This window comes from Oncorhynchus keta, chromosome 17, assembly GCF_023373465.1.
Source record: "Oncorhynchus keta strain PuntledgeMale-10-30-2019 chromosome 17, Oket_V2, whole genome shotgun sequence".
Lineage (NCBI taxonomy): Eukaryota > Metazoa > Chordata > Actinopteri > Salmoniformes > Salmonidae > Oncorhynchus > Oncorhynchus keta.
Window position 1 is genome coordinate 38,122,311 of NC_068437.1, and position 23,405 is coordinate 38,145,715.

General features: G+C 43.6%; 1 protein-coding gene across 3 annotated transcripts in view; it reads left to right on the forward strand.

Moving 5' to 3' along the window:
* The window catches only part of bmal2 (basic helix-loop-helix ARNT like 2), a 35,636-nt gene that overhangs the window by 2,826 nt on the left and 9,405 nt on the right, over positions 1-23,405 (forward strand). For 2 of the 3 annotated variants that reach the window (XM_035789749.2, XM_035789748.2), the window contains exons 2-5: positions 16,771-16,897; positions 17,357-17,410; positions 17,521-17,562; positions 22,957-23,114. In XM_035789749.2, the coding sequence (XP_035645642.1) occupies positions 16,771-16,897; positions 17,357-17,410; positions 17,521-17,562; positions 22,957-23,114 (381 nt within the window). The remainder of the gene's footprint in view (positions 1-16,770; positions 16,898-17,356; positions 17,411-17,520; positions 17,563-22,956; positions 23,115-23,405) is intronic. The other variant, XM_035789750.2, reaches the window with a different exon arrangement.

Here is a 23,405-nt window from a genome sequence, read left to right on the forward strand (position 1 = left end):
AAGTGTCAAGCACAAGTTAGTATGAAATGTTGTCATCTAAAAACTGTCACTGGCTTTTTCCAGCCCTAATGCCAGGTTCGCTAATTTACCTATCTAACATCAGCTCACTTCCGCTGAGGCGGGAGGGGTGACAATATTTGAGGTGTGTCCATAAAAACAAGGGCAAAAGTGACAATTTCATGCCGATCTAATGTGGAGTTATATAAAAAGGTCTCGACGGTAATGCAGTTGATAATGGCATGGATTTTGAGAGCAGAAGCAATAGTAGGGGCCGCAATGCAGGTGATTCCTATAGGTACAGGGGAGAGAGAGTAATGCAGTACCCTGGTGGAGTGAAGAGTGTAGAGAAGCAGTGAAGAGTAGGAACAGTGCTTTCAGAATGTTGAAACGGTCCCATAATTACCAGCACCTGATTCAGAATAAACAAGCACAAGCAGTAGTAAGGAGGATCGTTAGGACAGCTAAGAGGGCGTATTGGTGCCGGTTCTGTGGAAACATAGGCAGGACCACTCCCGTGGGAGAGGTACGGGGGATGAGTGGGATCAAAAGATATTGGGATCTCCCTGTGCTGAAAAGTGAGGAGTTTATTGCAGTGAGAGATATGGAGAAGTCAGATGTTAGCCCAGGCATTTGTGAAGGTGCACAGCTCAAACAATCTGACAGAAGTGGGGCAGCGTGGGAGAGAGAGGGTAAGAGGAGAACATTCAGGGGTGCTGGATCAGAGCGAGATGGTGGGGGTACAGTGAATGGCCCTTTTACGTTGGCTGAGATGAAGAGAGCATTAGCTAAAGTTGGGGTAACATCTCCTGGGAAGGATGATATGTGTTACATCATGATAGTTCATCTCGGTGACAAAACAATGCGGAAAGTATTGGGCCTTTACAATAAGGTGTGGCAGGAAGGGAAGCTGCCTGGAAGTTGGAAGCAGGCGGTAGTGGTGCCAATACTGAAACCTGGGAAAGATCCTACTACTCTTTCAAGCCATCGGCTGATAGTGTTGACATTTCACATACAGTGGGGCAAAAAAGTATTTAGTCAGGTGAGAGTTGGGGTTGTATGGGAGGGAAATTCTTGAATATATTCACAGATGGATCTAAGAACCATAAAAGAGGGAGTATAGGAGGAGCTTTTAGTGTTCCTGAGTTTATTTTGGCAATGACGAAAAGAGCAACGGATCATTGTTTACACAATGGAGCTGTTGGCAATACTCTTGGTTGTGGAGGAGGTGGGACCAAAAACAGAAGTCATCTTCCCTGACTCCTGTGCAGCACTGATGAGCTTAAATTCATGTGTCTCAGAGCAGACGGGGTATATTGTATAAGGTTTTGCAGTGTTTGTATAGGGTGAACAGATGGGGTATTTGTGATGTTCCTCTGGGTACCAGCTCATGTGGGAGTAGAGGGGAATGAGGAAGTGGATATTATTGCCAAGCAGGCTCTTAAACATCCTAATGTTGAGATGGAATTGTCAATCAGTAAAGCAGAAGCCAAGGGGTTAATAAGAACAGTGGTTAAAAATAAGTGGCAAGAGTTGAGGAACAGGGAGAGTTGAGGAACAGGGAGAGTTGAGGAACAGGGAGAGTTGAGGAACAGGGAGAGTTGAGGAACAGGGAGAGTTGAGGAACAGGGAGAGTTGAGGAACAGGGAGAGTTGAGGAACAGGGAGCGTAAGGGAAGTTTTATTTCACTTTATTTAACCAGGTAGGCTAGTTGAGAACAAGTTCTCATTTGCAACTGCGACCTGGCCAAGATAAAGCATAGCAGTGTGAACAGACAACACAGAGTTACACATGGAGTAAACAATTTAGCAAGTCAATAACACAGTAGAAAAAAATGGGCAGTCTATATACAATGTGTGCAAAAGGCATGAGGAGGTAGGCGAATAATACAATTTTGCAGATTAACACTGGTGATAAATGATCAGATGGGCATGTACAGGTAGAGATATTGGTGTGCAAAAGAGCAGAAAAGTAAATAAATAAAAACAGTATAAAAACAGTATGGGAATGAGGTAGGTGAAAAGGGTGAGCTATTTACCAATAGACTATGTACAGCTGCAGCGATCGGTTAGCTGCTCGGATAGCTGATGTTTGAAGTTGGTGAGGGAGATAAAAGTCTCCAACTTCAGCGATTTTTGCAATTGTTCCAGTCACAGGCAGCAGAGTACTGGAACGAAAGGCGGCCAAATGAGGTGTTGGCTTTAGGGATGATCAGTGAGATACACCTGCTGGAGCGCGTGCTACGGATGGGTGTTGCCATCGTGACCAGTGAACTGAGATAAGGCGGAGCTTTACCTAGCATGGACTTGTAGATGACCTGAGCCAGTGGGTCTGGCGACGAATATGTAGTGAGGGCCAGCCGACTAGAGCATACAAGTCGCAGTGGTGGGTGGTATAAGGTGCTTTAGTGACAAAACGGATGGCACTGGATAGACTGCATCCAGTTTGCTGAGTAGAGTGTTGGAAGCCATTTTGTAGATGACATCGCCGAAGTCGAGGATCGGTAGGATAGTCAGTTTTACTAGGTAAGCTTGGCAGCGTGAGTGAAGGAGGCTTTGTTGCGGAATAGAAAGCCGACTCTGGATTTGATTTTTGATTGGAGATGTTTGATGAGTCTGAAGGAGAGTTTGCAGTCTAGCCAGACACCTAGGTACTTATAGATGTCCACATATTCAAGGTTGGAACCATCCAGGGTGGTGATGCTAGTCGGGCATGCGGGTGCAGGCAGCGATCGGTTGAAAAGCATGCATTTGGTTTTACTCGCGTTTAAGAGCAGTTGGAGGCCACGGAAGGAGTGCTGTATGGCATTGAAGCTCGTTTGAGGTTGATAGCACAGTGTCCAATGACGGGCCGAAAGTATATAGAATGGTGTCGTCTGCGTAGAGGTGGATCAGGGAATCGCCCGCAGCAAGAGCAACATCATTGATATATACAGAGAAAAGAGTCGGCCCGAGAATTGAACCCTGTGGCACCCCATAGAGACTGCCAGAGGACCGGACAGCATGCCCTCCGATTTGACACACTGAACTCTGTCTGCAAAGTAATTGGTGAACCAGGCAAGGCAGTCATCCGAAAAACCGAGGCTGTTGAGTCTGCCGATAAGAATTTGGTGATTGACAGAGTCGAAAGCCTTGGCGAGGTCGATGAAGACGGCTGCACAGTACTGTCTTTTATCGATGGCGGTTATGATATCATTTAGTACCTTGAGTGTGGCTGAGGTGCACCCGTGACCGGCTCGGAAACCAGATTGCACAGCGGAGAAGGTACGGTGGGATTCGAGATGGTCAGTGACCTGTTTGTTGACTTGGCTTTCAAAGACCTTAGATAGGCAGGGCAGGATGGATATAGGTCTATAGCAGTTTGGGTCCAGGGTGTCTCCCCTTTGAAGAGGGGGATGACTGCGGCAGCTTTCCAATCCTTGGGGATCTCAGACGATATGAAAGAGAGGTTGAACAGGCTGGTAATAGGGGTTGCGACAATGGCGGCAGATAGTTTCAGAAATAGCGGGTCCAGATTATCAAGCCCAGCTGATTTGTACGGGTCCAGGTTTTGCAGCTCTTTCAGAACATCTGCTATCTGGATTTGGGTAAAGGAGAACCTGGAGAGGCTTGGGTGAGGAACTACGGGGGGGCGGAGAGCTGGCCGAGGTTGGAGTAGCCAGGCGGAAGGCATGGCCAGCCGTTGAGAAGTGCTTATTGAAGTTTTCGATAATCATGGATTTATCGGTGGAGACCGTGTTTCCTAGCCTCAGTGCAGTGGGCAGCTGGGAGGAGGTGCTCTTGTTCTCCATGGACTTCACAGTGTCCCAGAACTTTTGGAGTTGGAGTTACAGGATGCAAACTTCTGCCTGAAGAAGCTGGCCTTAGCTTTCCTGACTGACTGCGTGTATTGGTTCCTGACTTCCTGAACAGTTGCATATCACGGGGCTATTCGATGCTATTGCAGTCCGCCACAGGATGTTTTTGTGCTGGTCGAGGGCAGTCAGGTCTGGAGTGAACCAAGGGCTGTATCTGTTCTTGGTTCTGCATTTTTGAACGGAGCATGCTTATCTAAAATGGTGAGGAAGTTACTTTTAAAGAATGACCAGGCATCCTCAACTGACGGGATGAGGTCAATGTCCTTCCAGGATACACGGGCCAGGTCGATTAGAAAGGCCTGCTCACAGAAGTGTTTTAGGAGCGTTTGACAGTGATGAGGGGTGGTCGTTTGACTGCGGCTCCGTGGCGGATACAGGCGATGAGGCAGTGATCGCTGAGATCCTGGTTGAAGACAGCGGAGGTATATTTGGAGGGCCAGTTGGTCAGGATGACGTCTATGAGGGTGCCCTTGTTTACAGAGTTAGGTTGTACCTGGTGGGTTCCTTGATGATTTGAGTGAGATTGAGGGCATCTAGCTTAGATTGTAGGACTGCCGGGGTGTTAAGCATATCCCAGTTTAGGTCACCTAACAGAACAAACTCTGAAGCTAGATGAGGGGCGATCAATTCACAAATGGTGTCCAGGGCGCAGCTGGGAGCTGACGGGGGTCGGTAGCAGGCGGCAACAGTGATAGACTTGTTTCTGGAGAGAGTAATTTTCAAAATTAGTAGTTCAAACTGTTTGGGTATGGACCTGGAAAGTATGACATTACTTTGCAGGCTATCTCTGCAGTAGACTGCGACTCCGCCCCCTTTGGCAGTTCTATCTTGACGGAAGATGTTATAGTTGGGTATGGAAATCTCTGAATTTTTGGTGGCCTTCCTGAGCCAGGATTCAGACACGGCAAGGACATCAGGGTTAGCAGAGTGTGCTAAAGCAGTGAGTAAAACAAACTTAGGGAGGAGGCTTCTGATGTTGACATGCATAAAACCAAGACTTTTCGATCACAGAAGTCAACAAATGAGGGTACCTGGGGCATGCAGGGCCTGGGTTTACCTCCACATCACCCGCGGAACAGAGAAGGAGTAGTATGAGGGTGCGGCTAAAGGCTATCAAAACTGGTCGCCTAGAGCGTTGGGGGCAGAGGATAAGAGGAGCAGGTTTCTGGGCATGGTAGAATATATTCAGGGCATAATGCGCAGACAGGGGTATGGTGGGGTGCGGGTACAGCGGAGGTAAGCCCAGGCACTGGGTGATGATGAGAGAGGTTGTATCTCTGGACATGCTGGTTGTAATGGGTGAGGTCACCGCATGTGTGGGGGTGGGACAAAGGAGGTAACAGGGGTATGCAGAGTGGATCTAGGGGCTCCATTGTGAACTAAAACAATGATAACTAACCTGAACAACAGTATACAAGGCATATTGACATTTGGGAGAGACATACAGCGAGGCATACAGTAATCACAGGTGTTGAATTGGGAAAGCTAGCTAAAAACAGTAGGCGAGGCTAATCAGCTAGCACAACAAACAGCAGGTAAAATGGCGTTGACTAGGCAACTGGGCCGACAGATAAACAAACAAGCAGAATGGGGTACCGTGATTAATGGACAGTCCAGCGTGCGTCAGCTATGTAGCCAAGAAATCAGTGTCCAGGGGCAGCGGTGGATGGGCAGGGAAGCTGGGCTGGCGAGTGTTATCCAGGTTTATTTTTTTTTTTTTTTTTTAAACTAACAATGACTAAATAGCTTGTAGCTAGTTAGCTGGTTAGCGTCTGGAGGTTCTTGAGTGTGTCATAAAAATAAATCAAAATTAAAAGTGATAGCGAATCCGTATCACAGTGGGTGAGGCAGGTTTCCGGAAGGTATAAACAAATAAAAATCAAAGAGAGAGAAAGTAAATGGGTTCAGAAGTGTTTGGGATGAGGTGAGTCAGATGGTTAGCAGGCCTGTGCTAACAAGCTAACAGTTCGTAGGCCCGGGCTAGACAAGCTAGCCGTTAGCAGGCCGAATAGCAAGTAGGGAGATAGCGAGGGCTAGTATGGGGTTGAAGAGCCAAGCATAAGTGAACGACTGGGGAATTTTTCAGGGGCTGTAGTATTTAGTTATGTATTTTGTTTGCTTAGAGAGATGAGAATATTAGGTAGGATTTAAACGTTCACCGTCTCTGGTCCTCACTCCAGTCCAGTTGGTGGCGGTAATACACCTTAAAGTTGGTTGCTAACCGGCAAATAAAATCCACAGAAGAAGAGAGGAAGCGCAGCCGATCCAGCAATAACTCTCAGTGCCCATGGAAGGAGAGATGTGCCTTTTGTGCTGGTGAATCTCGTATTTATAAACATTTTTTTTAAACGGCTGGTTTCTCCCCCATTTAGTTTAATTTGATTAAAAACTAAGCATATCCTACCCTCCCCTTAATCAAGATTGGTTTAGCAGCATTGCATAGTTGTGTTAGTTGTCTTTTTATCTGGGCCATTTATAGGCAAGTAGCCTATGAATAAAGGGGTTTTAAATGGTCTGAGTGCTTTGAAATACTTTTGGTCATGTAGTGTATGTGGACATCTGCTCGTCCAACATCTCATTCCAAAATCATGGCAGTTAATATGGAGTTGATGCCCCTTTGCTGCTATAACAGCCTCCACTCTTCTGAGAAGGCTTTCCACTAGATGTTGGAACATTGCTGCAGGGACTTGCTTCCATTCAGCTACAAGCATTAGTGAGGTCGGGCACTGATGTTGGGCGATTAGGCCTCGCTCGCAGTTGCCATTCCAGTTCATCCCAAAGGTGTTCGATGGGGTTGCGGTCAGGGCTCTGTGCAGACCAGTCAAGTTCTTCCACACCGATCTCGACAAACCATTTTTGTATGGACCTCACTTTGTGCACGGGGGCATTGTCATGCTGAAACAGGAAAGGGCCCTCCCCCAAACTGTTGGGAAAGCACAGAATCGGTTAAAATGTCAATGTATGTTTTAGTTCCAGTGAAGGGTGATCTTAACGCTAAGGGGCCTAAACCGTTAAAAACAGCCCCAGACCATTATTCCTCCTCCACCAAACTTTACAGTTGGCTCTATACATTTGGACAGGTACTGTTCTCCTGGCGTCCGCCAAACCCAGATTCGTCCGTTGAACTGCCAGATGGTGACGCGTAATTCATCATTCCAGAGAACGCATTTCCACTACTCCAGAGTCCAAGGATGGTTAGCTTTACACCACTCCAGCTGACACTTTGCATTGCGTATGCTGATCTTTGGCTTATGTCGGGCTGATAGGCAATGGAAAACCATTTCGTGAAGCTCTCGATGAACAGTTATGTTGCTGAGGTTGCTTCCAGAGGCAGTTTGAAACTCTGTAGTGAGTGTTGCAACCGATGACAGGCGATTTTTACACGCTTTAGCACTCGGCGGGCCTGTTTTTGCTCCTAAACCTTTCCACTTCACAATAACAGCACTTAAATTTGACCAGGGAAACTCGAGCAATGCCGTGTTGGGAAGGTGGCATCCTATGACGGTGCCACGTTGAAAGCCACTGAGCTCTTCAGTAAGGCCATTCTACTGTCAATGTTTGTCTATGGAGATTGCATGGCTGTGTGCTCAACTTTATACACCTGTCAGCAACCGGTGTGGCAGAGATGGACAAATCCACTAATTTGAAGAGGTGTCAACATACTTACATACATATATATATATATAAATAAATAAATAAACTGGGTGATTCGAGCTCTGAATGCTGATTGGCTGACAGCCGTGCTATATTTGACCGTACTGCTCTAAACGGGTAACCAGTGCAATAAGGCACCTTGGGTTTGTGATATATGGCATATATAACGGCTACGGGCTGTGTTGTGTCGTGCATATGAACAGCCCTATTGCTTCATTAGACCACCCTTGTAGGCCTACACTGTTTTTGCATTAACACATTACCTGCATGTAGATTTATTTATTTAACTAGGCAAGTCAGTGAAGAACAAATTCTTATTTTCAATGACGGCCTAGAAACAGTGTTGTTCAGGGGCAGAACAACCTTGTCAGCTCGGGGATTTGAACTTGCAACCTTTACTAGTCCAACACTCTAACCACTAGGCTACGCTGCCGCCCCGATGATGATGATGCACTCTTTTTGACCACCATTTTAGTGGATATACGTGTTTTAGCTGCTTAGGATCCTGGCTAATAATTAAATACAGAAAGCAGTGGAAAGGTCAAATGTTCTGTAACATGGGAGTAATGCTATTTCCCTGGGAAAGAACCTTAGCCTTGAGTTTAAGTCCCAGTGAGGTCAGTACCAGTTGAAGGATTGGACACATCTACTCATTCAATGATTTTTCTTTATTTGTACTAATTTCTACATCATAGAATAATAGTGAAGACATCACAACTATGAAATAACATGTGGAATCATATAGTAGCCAAAAAAAGTGTTAAACAAATCTAAATATATTTTATGTTTGAGATTATTCAAAGTAGCCACTCTTTGCCTTGATGACAGCTTGGCACACTCTTGGCATTCTCTCAACCAGCTTCATGCGGAATGCTTTTCCAACAGTCTTGAATGAGTTATGCTGAACACTTGTTGGCTGCTTTTCCTTCACTCTTTGGTCCAACTCATCCCAAACCATCTTAATTGGGTTGAGGTCGGGGGATTGTGGAGGCCAGGTCATCTGATGCAGCACTCCATCACTCTCCTCCTTGGTCAAATAGCCCTTACACAGCTTGGAGGTGTGTTGAGTCATTGTCCTGTTGAAAACAAATGATATTCCCACTAAGCGCAAACCAAATGGGTTGGCGTATCACTGCAGAATGCTGTGAAAGCCATGCTGGTTAAGCACCATCACACCTCCTCCTCCATGCATCACGATGGGAACCACACATGCGGAGATCATCCGTTCACCTACTCTGAATCTCACAAAGACACTCGGTTGGAACAAAAAATCTCAAATTTGGACTCATCAGACCAAAGGACAGATTTCCACCGGTCTAATGTCCATTGCTCGTGTTTCTTGGCCGAAGCAAGTCTCTCTTTCTTGTTGATGTCCTTTAAGTAGTGGTTTCTTTGTAGCAATTCGACCATGAAGGCATGATTCATGCAATCAAATAACATTTATTTATATAGCCCTTCTTAGATCAGCTAATAAATCAAAGTGCTGTACAGAAACCCAGCCTAAAACCCCAAACAGCAAGTAATGCAGGCGTAGAAGCAAGGTGGCTAGGAAAAACTCCCTAGAAAGACCCAAAACCTATGAAGAAACCTAGAGAAGAACCAGGCTATGAGGTGTGGCCAGTTCTCTTCTGGCTGTGCCGGGTGGATATTATGACAGACCATGGCCAAGATGTTTAAATGTTCATAAATGACCAGCAGGGTCAAATAATAATCACAGTAGTTGTTGAGGGTGCAACAAGTCAGCACCTCAGGACTAAATGTCAGTTGGCTTTTCAAAGCCGATCATTGAGAGTATCTCTACCGCTCCTGCTGTCCCTAGTCTGAAAACAGCAGGTCTGGGACAGGTAGCAACGTCCGGTGAACAGGTCAGGGTTCCATAGCCGCAGGCAGAACAGTTGAAACTGGAGCAGCAGCACGGCCAGGTGGACTGGGGACAGGAAGGAGTCATCGTGCCAGGTAGTCCTGAGGCATGGTCCTAGGGCTCAGGTCCTCCGAGAGAGAGAATTAGAGAAAGCATACTTAAATTCACACAGGACACCGGATAAGACAGGAGAAATACTCCAGATATAACAGACTGACCCTAGCCCCCCGACACAAACTACTGCAGCATAAATACTGGAGGCTGAGACAGGAGGGATCAGGAGACACTGGCCCCACCCGATGATCCCCCTGGACAGGGCCAAACAGGCAGGATATAACCCCACCCACTTTGCCAAAGCACAGCCCCCACACCACTAGACGGATATCTTCAACACCAACTTACCATCCTGAGATAAGGCCGAGTATTGCCCACAAAGATCTCCGCCATTCCAGGTGACTACCTCATGAGAGAATTGAGAGAATGCCAAGTGTGTGCAAAGCTGTCATCAAGGCTACTTCGAATATTCTCAAATATAAAATATATTTTGTTTTGTTTAACACTTTTTTGGGGTTACTTCCTGATTCCATATGTGTTATTTCATAGTTTTGATGTCTTCATATTATTCTAGAATGTAGAAAATAGTACAAATAAAGAAAAACCCTTGAATGAGTAGGTGTGTCTGAACTTTTGACTGGTAGTTTGTGTGTATTTCAGCCTAGTGTTATCAATGCGCAGAGACGTCATTGAGTGTTTCCAGCATAGTGCTCAGCTGTGCACTCTCGTTGGTTGTTTTAATCAAAAATAACAAATCTTCATTAAATATAAATATTAAATGTTTTTTTTGCATGGATTCCGCGATGTGGATAACATTTAACAGCTGAGACCGCCATTTCTTGTCCTGGAGTCCCGCTTAACTGACAGGTTGATGTCACGCCTTGGTCATTGTATTTTGTGTTTTCGTTATATATTTGTTCAGGCCAGGGTGTGATATGGGTTTATTGTGTTGTCGTATTGGGGTTTTTGTAGGCATTGGGATTGTGGTTGATTAGGGGTGTGTCTAGTTTAGGCTTGGCTGCCTGAGGCGGTTCTCAATCAGTCAGGGGATTCTTGTTGTCTCTGATGGGGAACCGTATTTAGGTAGCCTGGGTTTCACTGTGTATTTTGTGGGTGATTGTTCCTGTCTCTGTGTAGTGTTCACCAGATAGGCTGTATTAGGTTATCACGTTCCGTTTGTTGTTTTGTATTATTTATAGTTATTTTCATGTATCGCTATTCTTTATTAAAGACATGAGTAACCACCACGCTGCATTTCGGTCCGACTCCCTTTCGACAAACGAAGAACGCCGTTACAGTTGAGGTCTGCTTGACAGGGCCGCTAAGCTGCTAGCTATCAAGCTAACAAAGTTAGTCCAAGATGAGCCTTACAATGTAGCCCTCTTTGTCTGGAGAAGTTAATGAACGGTTCCAGGGCTGCAGGAGCTGCATCTACTACACTTTTTTTTCGTGACAAAATGGATCACTCAGAGTTCCAATGCGGCAATTCTTTGCATGACAAGGATTATATGCTTGTGGTGTCTTCCTTGATCACGCAGGTCGCCAGCCTACATAAAGACATTCAACAAGCACAGCACTTACCCAAATGGCTGATTGGATGAGAGAGAATTATGATTTTGGGGGGCTGTTTTGTTAGACTATAGTGCAGCTTTTTACATTATCGATCATAGTTGAATGCTGGAAAATGTGTGTTATGGCTTTACATGCCCTGCTTTATTGTGGATAGAGTTACCTGTCTAACAGACCACAGTGTGTTCTTTAATGGAAGGCACTCCAACATAATCCAAGTAGAACCAGGAATTCCTCAGGGTAGCTGTCTAGACCCCTTACTTTTTAAAATCTTTACTAACAACATGCCACTGGCCTTGAGTAAAGCCAGTATGGCTATGTATGCGGATGACTCAACACTATACACGTCAGCTACTACAGCGACAGAAATTACTGCAAAACTTAACAAATATTTGCATTTAGTTTTAGAATGGGTGGCAAGGAATAATTTGTCCTAAGTATTTCTAAAACTAAAAGCATTGTATTTGAGACAAACCATTCACTAAACCTCAACTAAATCTTTAAAAAATAATGTGGAAATTGAGCAAATTAAGGTGACTAAACTGCTTGGAGTAACCCTGGATTGTAAACGGTCATGGTCAAAACATATTGATACCACAGTAGCTGAAATTGGGAGAAGTCTGTTAGTGCTGTTAAGGTAGAGCAGCGCTTTATCATTATCAACAAGGCAGGTCTTACAGGCCCCAGTTGGACTACTGGTCAGTCATGTACTCAGGTGCCACAAAGAGGGACATTCACGGCTGGCCCTCTGCTGGATGTGCACAGAGAGCTAACATTAATAATATGCATGTCAATCTCTCCTGGCTCAAACTGTAGGAGAGATTTGATTTCATCACTACTTGAATTTGTGAGAGGTATTGACATGTTGAATTCATCGAGCTCTCTATTTTAAATGACTAGCACATAGCTTAGACACACATGCATACCCCACAAGACATACCACCAGAGGTCTCTTCACAGTCCCCAAGTGTGGAACAGACAATGGAAGGTGCACTGTACTACATAGAGCCATGACTACATGGAACTCTATTCTCCATTAGGTGACTGACGCAAGCAGTAGAATCAGATTTTAAAAATGAGTCAAAAATGCACCTTATTGAACAGCAGGGACTGAAGCAACCCAAACATGCATACACACAGATTTTGTGTTGTGGTTGTGGAGTAGGGGCCTGAGGGCACACACTTAGTGTGTTGTGAAATCTGTTATGAGATGTAATGTTTTTCATTTTGCCAGACCCCAGGAAGAGTAGCTTTCAGACTGTTTTGGTGGTAAGGCATTTTGGCCTGTCTGGTGACATCACTAGGCGTTAAATTACCTTTTTAACATTTTAGTAATTTAGCAGATGCTCTTATCCAGAGTGACTTACAGGAGCTATTAGGGTTAAGTGTCGTTCTCAAGGGCACATCGACAGATTTTTCCCCTAGTCTGCTCATGGATCCGAACCAGCGACTTTTCGGTTACTGGCCCAAAATCCAGAAACTTCCAAGTGATTCCATACATTGAAACTAGTTCAGTGGAGTTTGCTCACTCCCCCTTGTCCTCTCAATGTAGTGCTGTACTGAAAAGGCTGAAAAAATTAGTCACGTGACTCGTGACGTTGCTGGATGCGGGCCTCCCTCTACTCTCTTGCCAGTAAATTCATGATTCAGAAATCTGCAAAGTGTGGAAAAATGAGTTGTTGTATTGAAAGTGTATGGCCAAATGAACTATTTTTGTCAAAAGTACTATCCGTTTTGAGTCAGAAAAGGTGTACTTTTCCACCTAAAACATTTGTGATTATTTTATGTAGCTGACTGCCATATGGGTAACAACTGTGCATGTGCACTCATAGGGGGAATCCCTGCCGCATAGACTGCACATTATGTCTTTATTCACAAATGCAGGTTTTGTTCAGCGGAGAAGTGAAGACAATGTTCCACATTAGTATTTATTTGAGCCTGAGTATTCGGACAAAGAATTTAGGCAAATTGAGCTTCAGATGGCCGCTGCCGCTCTTGCCACCAAAGCCACAAGTTAGCCTTAGCTGGACCACAGCCTTTTCCCTTGATTTCCTGTATAATATACAGCCGGGACCGAACACCAGCTTGCTCTTGCTACCATCTCTTTTTCCACTTTGCGTAAATAACTTTACCTGTGATATGCCTAATTCAAAAAACTTTAATCATCTTTCATCAATCTCCATATAAGGGCATATCGTGACATTTCTACTAGCAGTCTGCCCCAAAAGGGCACACATTCAGCAGTTGGGCTACATAAAATAACAGCCTGGTCTCATAGACTAGATGTAACTTATTACATGTAAATCCGGGTTACTGAAATTAGTATGAAATGTTACGTTCGGTATGGTTACGTACCCAAAGGTAGCAAGTTTGAATCACATCCCTCCCCTTAAGAGGATAATGACATTGACCTTACTTCTAAAATGTTTTGAGATTTGAGAACACATTTGGAGTGGCAATCAATACAGTTACATATCGCAATATTTGTGTGCTTGTTTGTACCTGCAATCACCGCAGCAGTTTGACAATTCTCCCGAAGCATTACAATCCCGTGTTAGTGGGCATGATTGTCTCTCAACTCTGTTTTGGAATATGATGACTTTATGACCAGAATTATCCAACTTTTTTGTCAATTTTGTCAATGGAATAAATGTTTCTGACTAATATCGATAGATTGTTTTCTAACAGAGAAGTTGTTTTTTTTGTGTTCAGTTTCCCTTTTTAAATTAAACTCTTTATGGAAAAAATATGGATACAGTGAATACAGTGGGGCCTGGGATTAGTGCATCCCTTGATAAAGATGAGCATGCTTCAGTTTGGCTGGCAGCTACCCAAAAAACAAGAAAAAAGCGGCAATAGTAGTTTGTCTATTTTGAGACGCTGTAGCCTGTATACACTTCCTCAAAGTAGTTATAATTCATCTAAGATAACTCAAGAAATCTGTCATCAATTTTGATGTTTTGCCAAAGAGCTCTTAGTCACGCAATTTTACCTCTAAGACGTTTGGTGCAGTATTTCTCAATTAAAAACTGTGCATGAAAATGAGTCATCTCTCATTGAATGACAACAAAGACTTTATTGAAGAATCCCTACTGTTGACCAATCACAACAAAGGGGTGTAGATTTCTTCTCCGAACTTCAGCTTGCCGTCAGAAAAGAATGTGTGCCCGAACAGCCCAAAAAACCTCAAAGTCCAAAAGCCGAAAATCCCTCGCCCTCAAAGACATCACAAAATGTTGTCATAATATATGCATATATTGGGAAGCATGCAGATGCATTTAAGGTCAACAGCATCATGAACTTTACCAAGTACCAGGACATTTTAACCAAAAACCTGGTTGCTTCTGCCAGGAAGCTAAAACTGGGCCGCAATTGAATCTTCCAGCAAGACAAGAACCCCAAGCACACATCAAAATCCACAAAAATGGTTAAATGACCACAATCTCAGTCTCCGGACCTGAACCTCATTGAAAACCTGTGGTTTGAGTAGAAGAGGACAGTCTATAAGCACAGGAAGGATATCAAGGATCTGGAAAGATAAATAAAGGTGAAATAAAAATAAATGCATCTGGAAAGATTTTGTATAGAGGAATGTTCTAAGATCCCTCCCGATGTGAAAAAATTAGATTGTCATTATCCTTGCAGGAGGAAGGTGCTGGATTATTGATCCAATGATTTTGACCCATCTTTTTTGTTTAATTGACTTATTAAACAATTTCTTTCTCTGAGCAATTGTATTAGCATAAAATATACTTTTCTTGCGGCTACAATACAGCTCAGTATTAGTATTTTTTGTTGAGGTAACAGCGCCTTGGTATTCCCATCCTGGTCTCAGAGAATTTAGTCTTATTCTGTATGTAAATCTAAGATTACCCATGATATGTTATGAATTACAATTAGTATTAAATGTTATGCATTTGAAAAACGTACAATATGTCATGAAATTTCCAAATGTACTATATGTTACGAATTTCAGATAAGTGGCTAACATTAGCTAGCTTGCTAAAGTTAGCTTGGCTAGGAGTTCATGTCAAGGTTAGTGGAATGGTTAGCTAAAAGGGTTAGGGTTAGCTAACATGCTATGTACATTAGTTGCAAAATATCTAAAAATAAGTAAGTAGATGCTAATTAGCATAAATGCTAAAGTTTTCCGTGGCGATATTTGAAATCGCAACCTTTGTGTTGCTAGATATTCGTGTTATACACCCACCCCGACCAACCACCTTACTTTCGTTTTTGCCTTATGTAACCATTTGTGGTTGTAACTTGAAGGGGGTGTAGAGCGCCAGTCTAGTGGTATTTCAAGCCCTTTTAGTTCCCACCTCTTCATTCTTCATAGGAAATGTTCACTTGGTATATGTAAAAAAGTAGTTCTGTCTGCTTCTGCAGTTTAATTATGCATTGTACTATGTACTTGTTTGCATGTATAGATTTGCTCACTTGATCTTTTGACCTATGCAATTAAAAAGAAGCCGTGTGTGTGTGTGTGTGTGTGTGTGTGTGTGCACCATTCACACGGATGATGGCTTGATCCCCGAAACGTTTGTGTTTTGCTTTCTCACGTTTTTATTCATGCATTTTTCTGCGCAATGAACTTTTGGCCATTGTTGTCCAAATTAACATCTGTTTTTGCATTCAAGCATCCATTTTGGATTTATTCCTCTTTCTTTTTTGACCGTGTACATGTCATCTCTTCCAGTATTCCAAATGTAATACCTACGCACCTGGAACAGATACTGTTTTGTATACGCTTAAACGTGCCTACAAATATAAGCATTAAATTAGAATGTAAAATAACTGCAAAGTGATTATTACAAAAGAGGCTTTTAGATTCATAAGACATCAATGAATCCCTCACCCTCCTACAACTGAATGTCCTTCCTCCTGTGTGACATCATAACCTACTTCTCATGTGAGTGAGCCCTGGACAGTAGGTTATGTGAGTGCAGGAAACTGATTCAGGACGAGCGTGAGTTAGTGAATGAACGCGATGGAGGGGTGCGTGTTGCCTGAACATTGTCCCCTATCCAATGCCGGCAATCCCTCTACAGATGGTCAGTGGCGAGAGCAGAATTAAACATCAGATCTGGTAATGGGGTTATTTGGGTCTGTGTAACAGGCACTGTGTAATAGATGGGGGACAGGAGCTACGCTTGGCCTATCCTGCGTTATATTCCCCTTGCCTGGACCTGTCATGACCAGACACACGTGCACACTCACGCCCAGTGAGCAGGTTAGGGTCCGGTCTTTTACATTTGTCGTTGAGCAGACTCTTATCCAGAGCAACATTGAGTTGGTACATTTATCTTAAGGGAGCTAGGTGAGCCAACCACATATCACAGTTATAGTAAGTAAAGCCGTTCCTCAATAAAACAACTATCAGCAAAGTCGGTGCTAGTGAGGAAAGGCAGATGGGAGTGTTAGCGCAAGAAAGGCACAGCTGTTTCTTCCCCCACGTCAGAGTGTTTTATATAGCCCGTTGCCAAACATCCTCTTAAATGTGCTACAACAAGCCTAAATAAAATTAAAATATACTGCTATTACTAAGATATACCATATTTGTTGGCAAATGCACTTTTTTTGGGGGTTAGTTTTGATCGAAAATGTAGGATTGTCCATTTCCAGCCTGGATGACCAACACAGTTGTTCACCTACTGTTCTTAGGATTGTTTACTCAGATCTTTAATCCATTGTTAATGGATAGTGTGTGTGTGTGTGTGTGTGTGTGTGTGTGTGTGTGTGTGTGTGTGTGTGTGTGTGTTGTGCGTGTTGGTTGTAGGGGATGTGTTGGTGGAGGAAAACCAAAGCCATTCTGTCTCTCTGCCCAGCTTGATGACCCCCACCTCAGCCGCTGGCATGACCTCAGGAATGGAACTGCCCCGGAAACGCAAGGGAAGCATGGACATGTAAGTGTGTGTGACTTTAAAAACTATGTATCTGTGCCATTATCACATCCATCTCTTACAAGATTATTGGACACTATTTTCATTTAGTAAATACAATTACAGGACAAAATTGTAGAAATTTGTTAGTGTGTGGTGTTTGTGCATTATGTGCCTGCTTGCGTCCCTTTTTTCCCCCCCTGGTGGTTTGATACCTCTCACTGTTTTGGATTGGCTGTGTGTGTGTCTGTGCATGTGGGTGTTTGAGTGAGAGACATGAGGACAAACCAGTAAAAGCACAGCACCCTTCATTATCGATGCATCGTCCAAACAACATCTTAACAGCATTTCCAGAGTCTAGACTGAAGTCAGGAGGACTTATGTTTGGTATCAGCCAGGCTAACTAGGCAGTGCAATTGGCTTTTTAAAACAGCAGATGTAATTGGTTTTGAGTTTAAATATAAGCATGCACTTTGTTCCCAGGGAAATCAAATCAGCCTCCAATCTGGTTGCAGATATGAAAGATGAAGAAGACCGGTACTGTTCAACAACTCTCAAGGCTCTGAGCGCTTTATTCAACACACACTATTAATTCACTAGACTGTAGATGTGATTTAATTGTAATATACTCTATCTCTCTCTTACAGATCTGAAGGGGAGGACTCTCAGGCTAAAATCAAATGTTTCAGGTATCTGGGTTACTCATTGACCACAAACTGGCAACTTTTTTGGTGTTATGTGAGTTTAAGTAAGATAGGATATTCAACTTATACATATAACCTCTATGTAATTACCATGTAATAGGCTAGTAAATGCATGCAGTTATGGATGGATAATAAAATATGACTATATGGGTGAAATACAGTATATCCAAAAACTTGGTGATTTTTATTTATTTATTTTATTTTTAATTTTACCTTTATTTAACCAGGCAAGTCAGTTAAGAACACATTCTTATTTTCAATGACTGCCTGGGAACAGTGGGTTAACTGCCTGTTCAGGGGCAGAACGACAGATTTGTACCTTGTCAGCTCGGGGGTTTGAACTTTCAACCTTCCGGTTACTAGTCCAACGCTCTAACCACTATGACCTACAACTAAGGTTTACAGTGCCTTCAGAAATGATTCTCACCCCTTGACTTTTCAACATTTTACTGCCTGAATTTAAAATGGATTAAATTGAGATTTGTTGTCACTGGCCTACACACAGTACTCCATAATGTCAAAGTGGAACTATGTTTTCACATTTGTTTTACTAATTAATTAAACATTTCAATCTGAAATGTCTTGAGTGAGTGAGCATTCAACCCCTTTGCGTAAAGCTGAGTCAGTAAATATTCAACCCCTTTGCTTACAGCTGCAGTATGTAACTTTTTGGGTGACGGGACCAAATTTAATTAGAAATGTGAGTTATAGATCTTACATTCTCATTGAAATAAAGTCTAAGAAGCGTTATATTTGTTCTATGTCCGCTATTTCTATGCTTCCCATTCTTGAGTTGACTCAACGCGTATGATTATCTGTAAGGTCCCTCGGTCAAGCAGTGAATTTCAAACACATATTCAACCACAAAGACCAGGGAGGTTTTCCTATTTTTTTATTTATTTCTTATTTCACCTTCATTTAACCAGGTAGGCAAGTCGAGAACAAGTTCTCATTTAACAATTGCTACCTGGCCAAGATAAAGCAAAGCAGTTCGGCACATACAACAACACATAGTTACACATGGAGTAAAACAAACATACAGTAGAAATATAAGTCTATATACAATGTGAGGTGAGAAGGGAGGTAAATCAAAAAAAGGCCATGGTGGCGAAGTAAATACAATAGCAAGTAAAACACTGGAATGGTTGATTTGCAGTGGAAGAATGTGCAAAGTAGAGAGAAATAATGGGGTGCAAAGGAGCAAAATAAATAAATACAGTAGGGAAAGAGGTAGTTGTTTGGGCTAAATTATAGATGGGCTATGTACAGGTGCAGTAATCTGTGAGCTGCTCTGACAGCTGGTGCTTAAAGCTAGTGAGGGAGATAAGTGTTTCCAGTTTCAGAGATTTTTGTAGTTCGTTCCAGTCATTGGCAGCAAAGAACTGGAAGGAGACTCGGCCAAAGGAAGAATTGGTTTTGGGGGTGACCAGAGAGATATACCTGCTGGAGACCGTGCTACAGGTGGGTGCTGCTATGGTGACCAGCGAGCTGAGATAACGAGAGCGTACAGGTCGCAGTGGTGGGTAGTATGTGGGGCTGGCACTGTGATAGACTGCATACAATTTATTGAATAGGGTATTGGAGGCTATTTTGTAAATGACATCGCCGAAGTCGAGGATTGGTAGGATGGTCAGTTTTAGGGTATGTTTGACAGCATGAGTGAAGGATGCTTTGTTGCGAAATAGGAAGCCAATTCTAGATTTTACTTTTGGATTGGAGATGTTTGATGTGAGTCTGGAAGGAGAGTTTACAGTCTAACCAGACACCTAGGTATTTGTAGTTGTCCACATATTCTAAGTCAGAGCCTTCCAGAGTAGTGATGTTGGACAGGCGGGCAGGTGCCGGCAGCGACCGGTTGAAGAGCATGCATTTAGTTTTACTTGTATTTAATAGCAATTGGAGGCCACAGAAGGAGAGTTGTATGGCATTGAAGCTCACCTGGGGGGTTGTTAACACCGTGTCCAAAGAAGGGCCAGAAGTATACAGAATGGTGTCGTCTGCGTAGAGGTGGATCAGAGACTCACCAGCAGCAAGAGCGACATCATTGATGTATACAGTGCCTTGGTAGATAAAAAAAAACTACACTTTGGATGGTTTATCAATACACCCAGTCACTACAAAGATACAGGCTTCCTTCATAAGTCAGTTATCTGAGAGGAAGGACACCGGATTTCACCATGAGGCCAATAGTGACTTTAAGACAGTTTGAGTTTAATGGCTGTGATGGGAGAAAACTGAGGACGGATCAACATTCAAATCAAACTTTATTTGTCACATGCGCCGAATACAAGTGTAGACCTTACAGTGAAATGCTTACTTACAAGCCCTTAACCAACAGTGCAGTTCAAGAAGGAGTTAAGAAAATATTGACCAAATAAACTAAAGTAAAAAGTAACTACAGGCCCGTCGATGTTAATGGGGACCTGTTCGGCCCAACTTTTCCTGTAGTCTACGATCAGCTCCTTTGTCTTGCTCACATTGAGGGAGAGGTTGTTGTCCTGGAACCACACTGCCAGGTCTCTGACCCGCCTCCCTATAGGCGGTCTCATCGTTGTCAGTGATCAGGCCTACCACTGTTGTGTCATCAGCAAACTTAATGATGGTGTTGGGAGTCGTGCTTGGCCATGCAGTAGTGGTTGAACAGGGAGTACAGGAGGGGACTAAGTATACACCCCTGAGGGGCCCCAGTGTTGAGGATCAGCGTGGCAAACGTGTTGTTGACTACACTTACCACCTTGGGGCAGCCCATCAGGATGTCCATGGATCCAGTTACAGAGGGAGGTGTTTAGTCCCAGGATCCTGAGATTAGTGATGCGCTTCGTGGGCACTATGGTGTTAAACGCTGAGCTGTAGTCAATGAACAACATTCTCACATATGTGTTCCTTTTGTCCAGGTGGGACAAGGCAGTGTGGAGTGCAATAGAGATTGCTTCATCTGTGGATCTGTTGGTACGGTATGCGAATTGGAGTTGGTCTAGGGTATCTGGGAGGATGCTGTTGATGTGAGCCATGACCAGCCTTACAAAGCACTTCATGGCAACCGACGTGAGTGCCACGGGGCAGTAATCATTTAGGCGGGTTACCTTCGCTTCCTTGGGCACAGGGACTATGGTGGTCTGCTTGGAATATGTAGGTATTACAGACTCGGTCAGGGAGAGGTTGAAAATGTCAGTGAAGACACTTGCCAGTTGTTCTGTGCATGCTTTGAGTACACGTCCTGGTAATCCATCTGGCCCCGTGGCTTTGAATGTTGACCTGTTTAAATGTCTTGCTCACATCGGCTGCCAAGAGCGTTATCACACAGTCGTCCAGATCAGCTGGTGCTCCCATGCATCAAATCAAATTTATTTATATAGCCCTTCATACATCAGCTGATATCTCAAAGTGCTGTACAGAAACCCAGCCTAAAACCCCAAACAGCAAGCAATGCAGGTGTAGAAGCACGGTGGCTAGGAAAAACTCCCTAGAAAGGCCAAAACCTAGGAAGAAACCTAGAGAGGAACCAGGCTATGTTGGGTGGCCAATCCTCTTCTGGCTGTGCCAGGTGGAGATTATAACAGAACATGGCCAAGATGTTAAAATGTTCATACATGACCAGCATGGTCGAATAATAATATTATTATTATTATTATTATTAAGGCAGAACAGTTGAAACTGGAGCAGCAGCACGGCCAGGTGGACTGGAGACAGCAAGGAGTCATCATGTCAGGTAGTCCTGGGGCATGGTCCTAGGGCTCAGGTCCTCCGAGAGAATTAGAGAGGGCATATGTGGGGTGGCCAGTCCTCTTCTGGCTGTGCCGGGTGGAGATTATAACAGAACATGGCCAAGATGTTCAAATGTTCATAAATGACCAGCATGGTCGAATAATAATAAGGCAGAACAGTTGAAACTGGAGCAGCAGCACGGCCAGTTGGACTGGGGACAGCAAGGAGTCATGTCAGGTAGTCCTGGGGCATGGTCCGAGGGCTCAGGTCCTCCTCCGAGAAAGAAAGAGAGAAGGAGAGAATTAGAGAACGCACACTTAGATTCACACAGGACACCGAATAGGACAGGAGAAGTACTCCAGATATAACAAACTGACCCTAGCCCCCCGACACACAAACTACTGCAGCATAAATACTGGAGGCTGAGACAGGAGGGGTCAGGGGACACTGTGGCCCCATCCGAGGACACCCCACGGACAGGGCCAAACAGGAAGGATATAACCCCACCCACTTTGCCAAAGCACAGCCCCCACACCACGAGAGGGATATCTTCAACCACCAACTTACCATCCTGAGACAAGGCTGAGTATAGCCCACAAAGATCTCCGCCATGGCACAACCCAAGGGGGTTGTCTACAAGGCATTTTAGCTCATCTGGTAGGCTCGCGTCACTGGGCAGCTCGCTTCTGGGTTTCCCATTGTAGTTACTCCAAAATATTAACTTAATTGACGGAGTGAAAAGGTAGTCTGTACAGAATAAATATATTCCAAAACATGAATCCTGTTTGCAACAAGGCACTAAAGTAATACTGCAAATAATGAGGCAAAGCAATTTAACTTTTTGTCCTGAATAGAAAGCGTTATGTTTGAGGCAAATACTTCACATTACGGAGTACCACACTCTACATTTTCAAGCATAGTGGTGGCTGCATCATGTTATGGGTATGCTTGTAATCATAAAGGACTGGGGAGTTTTTCACGATAAAAAACAAACAGAATGGCGCCTAAACAGTCAATCCTAGAGGAAAACCTGCTTGTCTGCTTTCCATCAGGCACTGGGAGATTAAGTCACCTTTCAGCAGCACAATAACGTAAAACACAGAAGTTGCTTACTAGGAAGATGGTGAATGTTCCTGAGTGGCCGAGGTTACAGTTTTGACTTAAATTTACTTGAAAATATATGGCAAAACCTGAAAATGGTTGTCTAGCAATGATCAACAACCAATTTGACAGAACTTGAAGAATTTTGGAAAGAATAATTGGAGAATGTTGCAGGTGGGGATAGATCTTAGACTTCCCCAGATAGACTCACAGCTGTAATCGCTGCCAAAGGTGCTTCTACAAAGTATTTACTCAGGTGTGAATACTTATGTAAAATCTGATATTTAATTTTCAATACATTTGCAAAAATGTCTGAACATGTTTTCACCTTGTCATTATGGGGTATTGTGTGTAGATGGGAGTGAGAAAAAAATCTATTTAATCCCATTTCAATTCAGACTGTAACACAACAAAACGTGGAATAAGTCGAGGGGTATGAATAATGTAAGTGGATAATGTTAGGTTGAATTTTGAGAACACAATCCCATAAAGCCAGACCAAGAAATAGGGAGGTGTCATGAGAGAAAATGGGTTCACCGCATCTGGTGTCATTGAGTGTCCATCTCTCTCCAGGGAGCCTCACAGCCAGATCGAGAAGCGGCGCCGGGACAAGATGAACAATCTGATCGACGAGCTGTCAGCCATGATTCCCACCTGTAACCCCATGTCCCGCAAGTTGGACAAACTCACCGTGCTCAGGATGGCTGTGCAGCACCTCAAATCCCTCAAAGGTAGCCTACTGTACAGTTGGTTGGCCTGCTCACCCACGTAATACTTTACAAATATGAGGTAGACTGAAGTAATGTGAGTTAATACTGTACTAATACAAGGTAATACTTTATTTATACTAATACTTTCTTAGGAGACATGGTGATAGCTTAACCACCAACTGTCACCTTGTCTTAGACGGTTTTGGGTAATTTTAAGTCGCAAATTGTTAAGTATATTGTACATTGTATTAACTGTAAACCTGATATTATTTTTATGATGAAAAGCCCAAGTATATTTTTTACCTCTTTGGC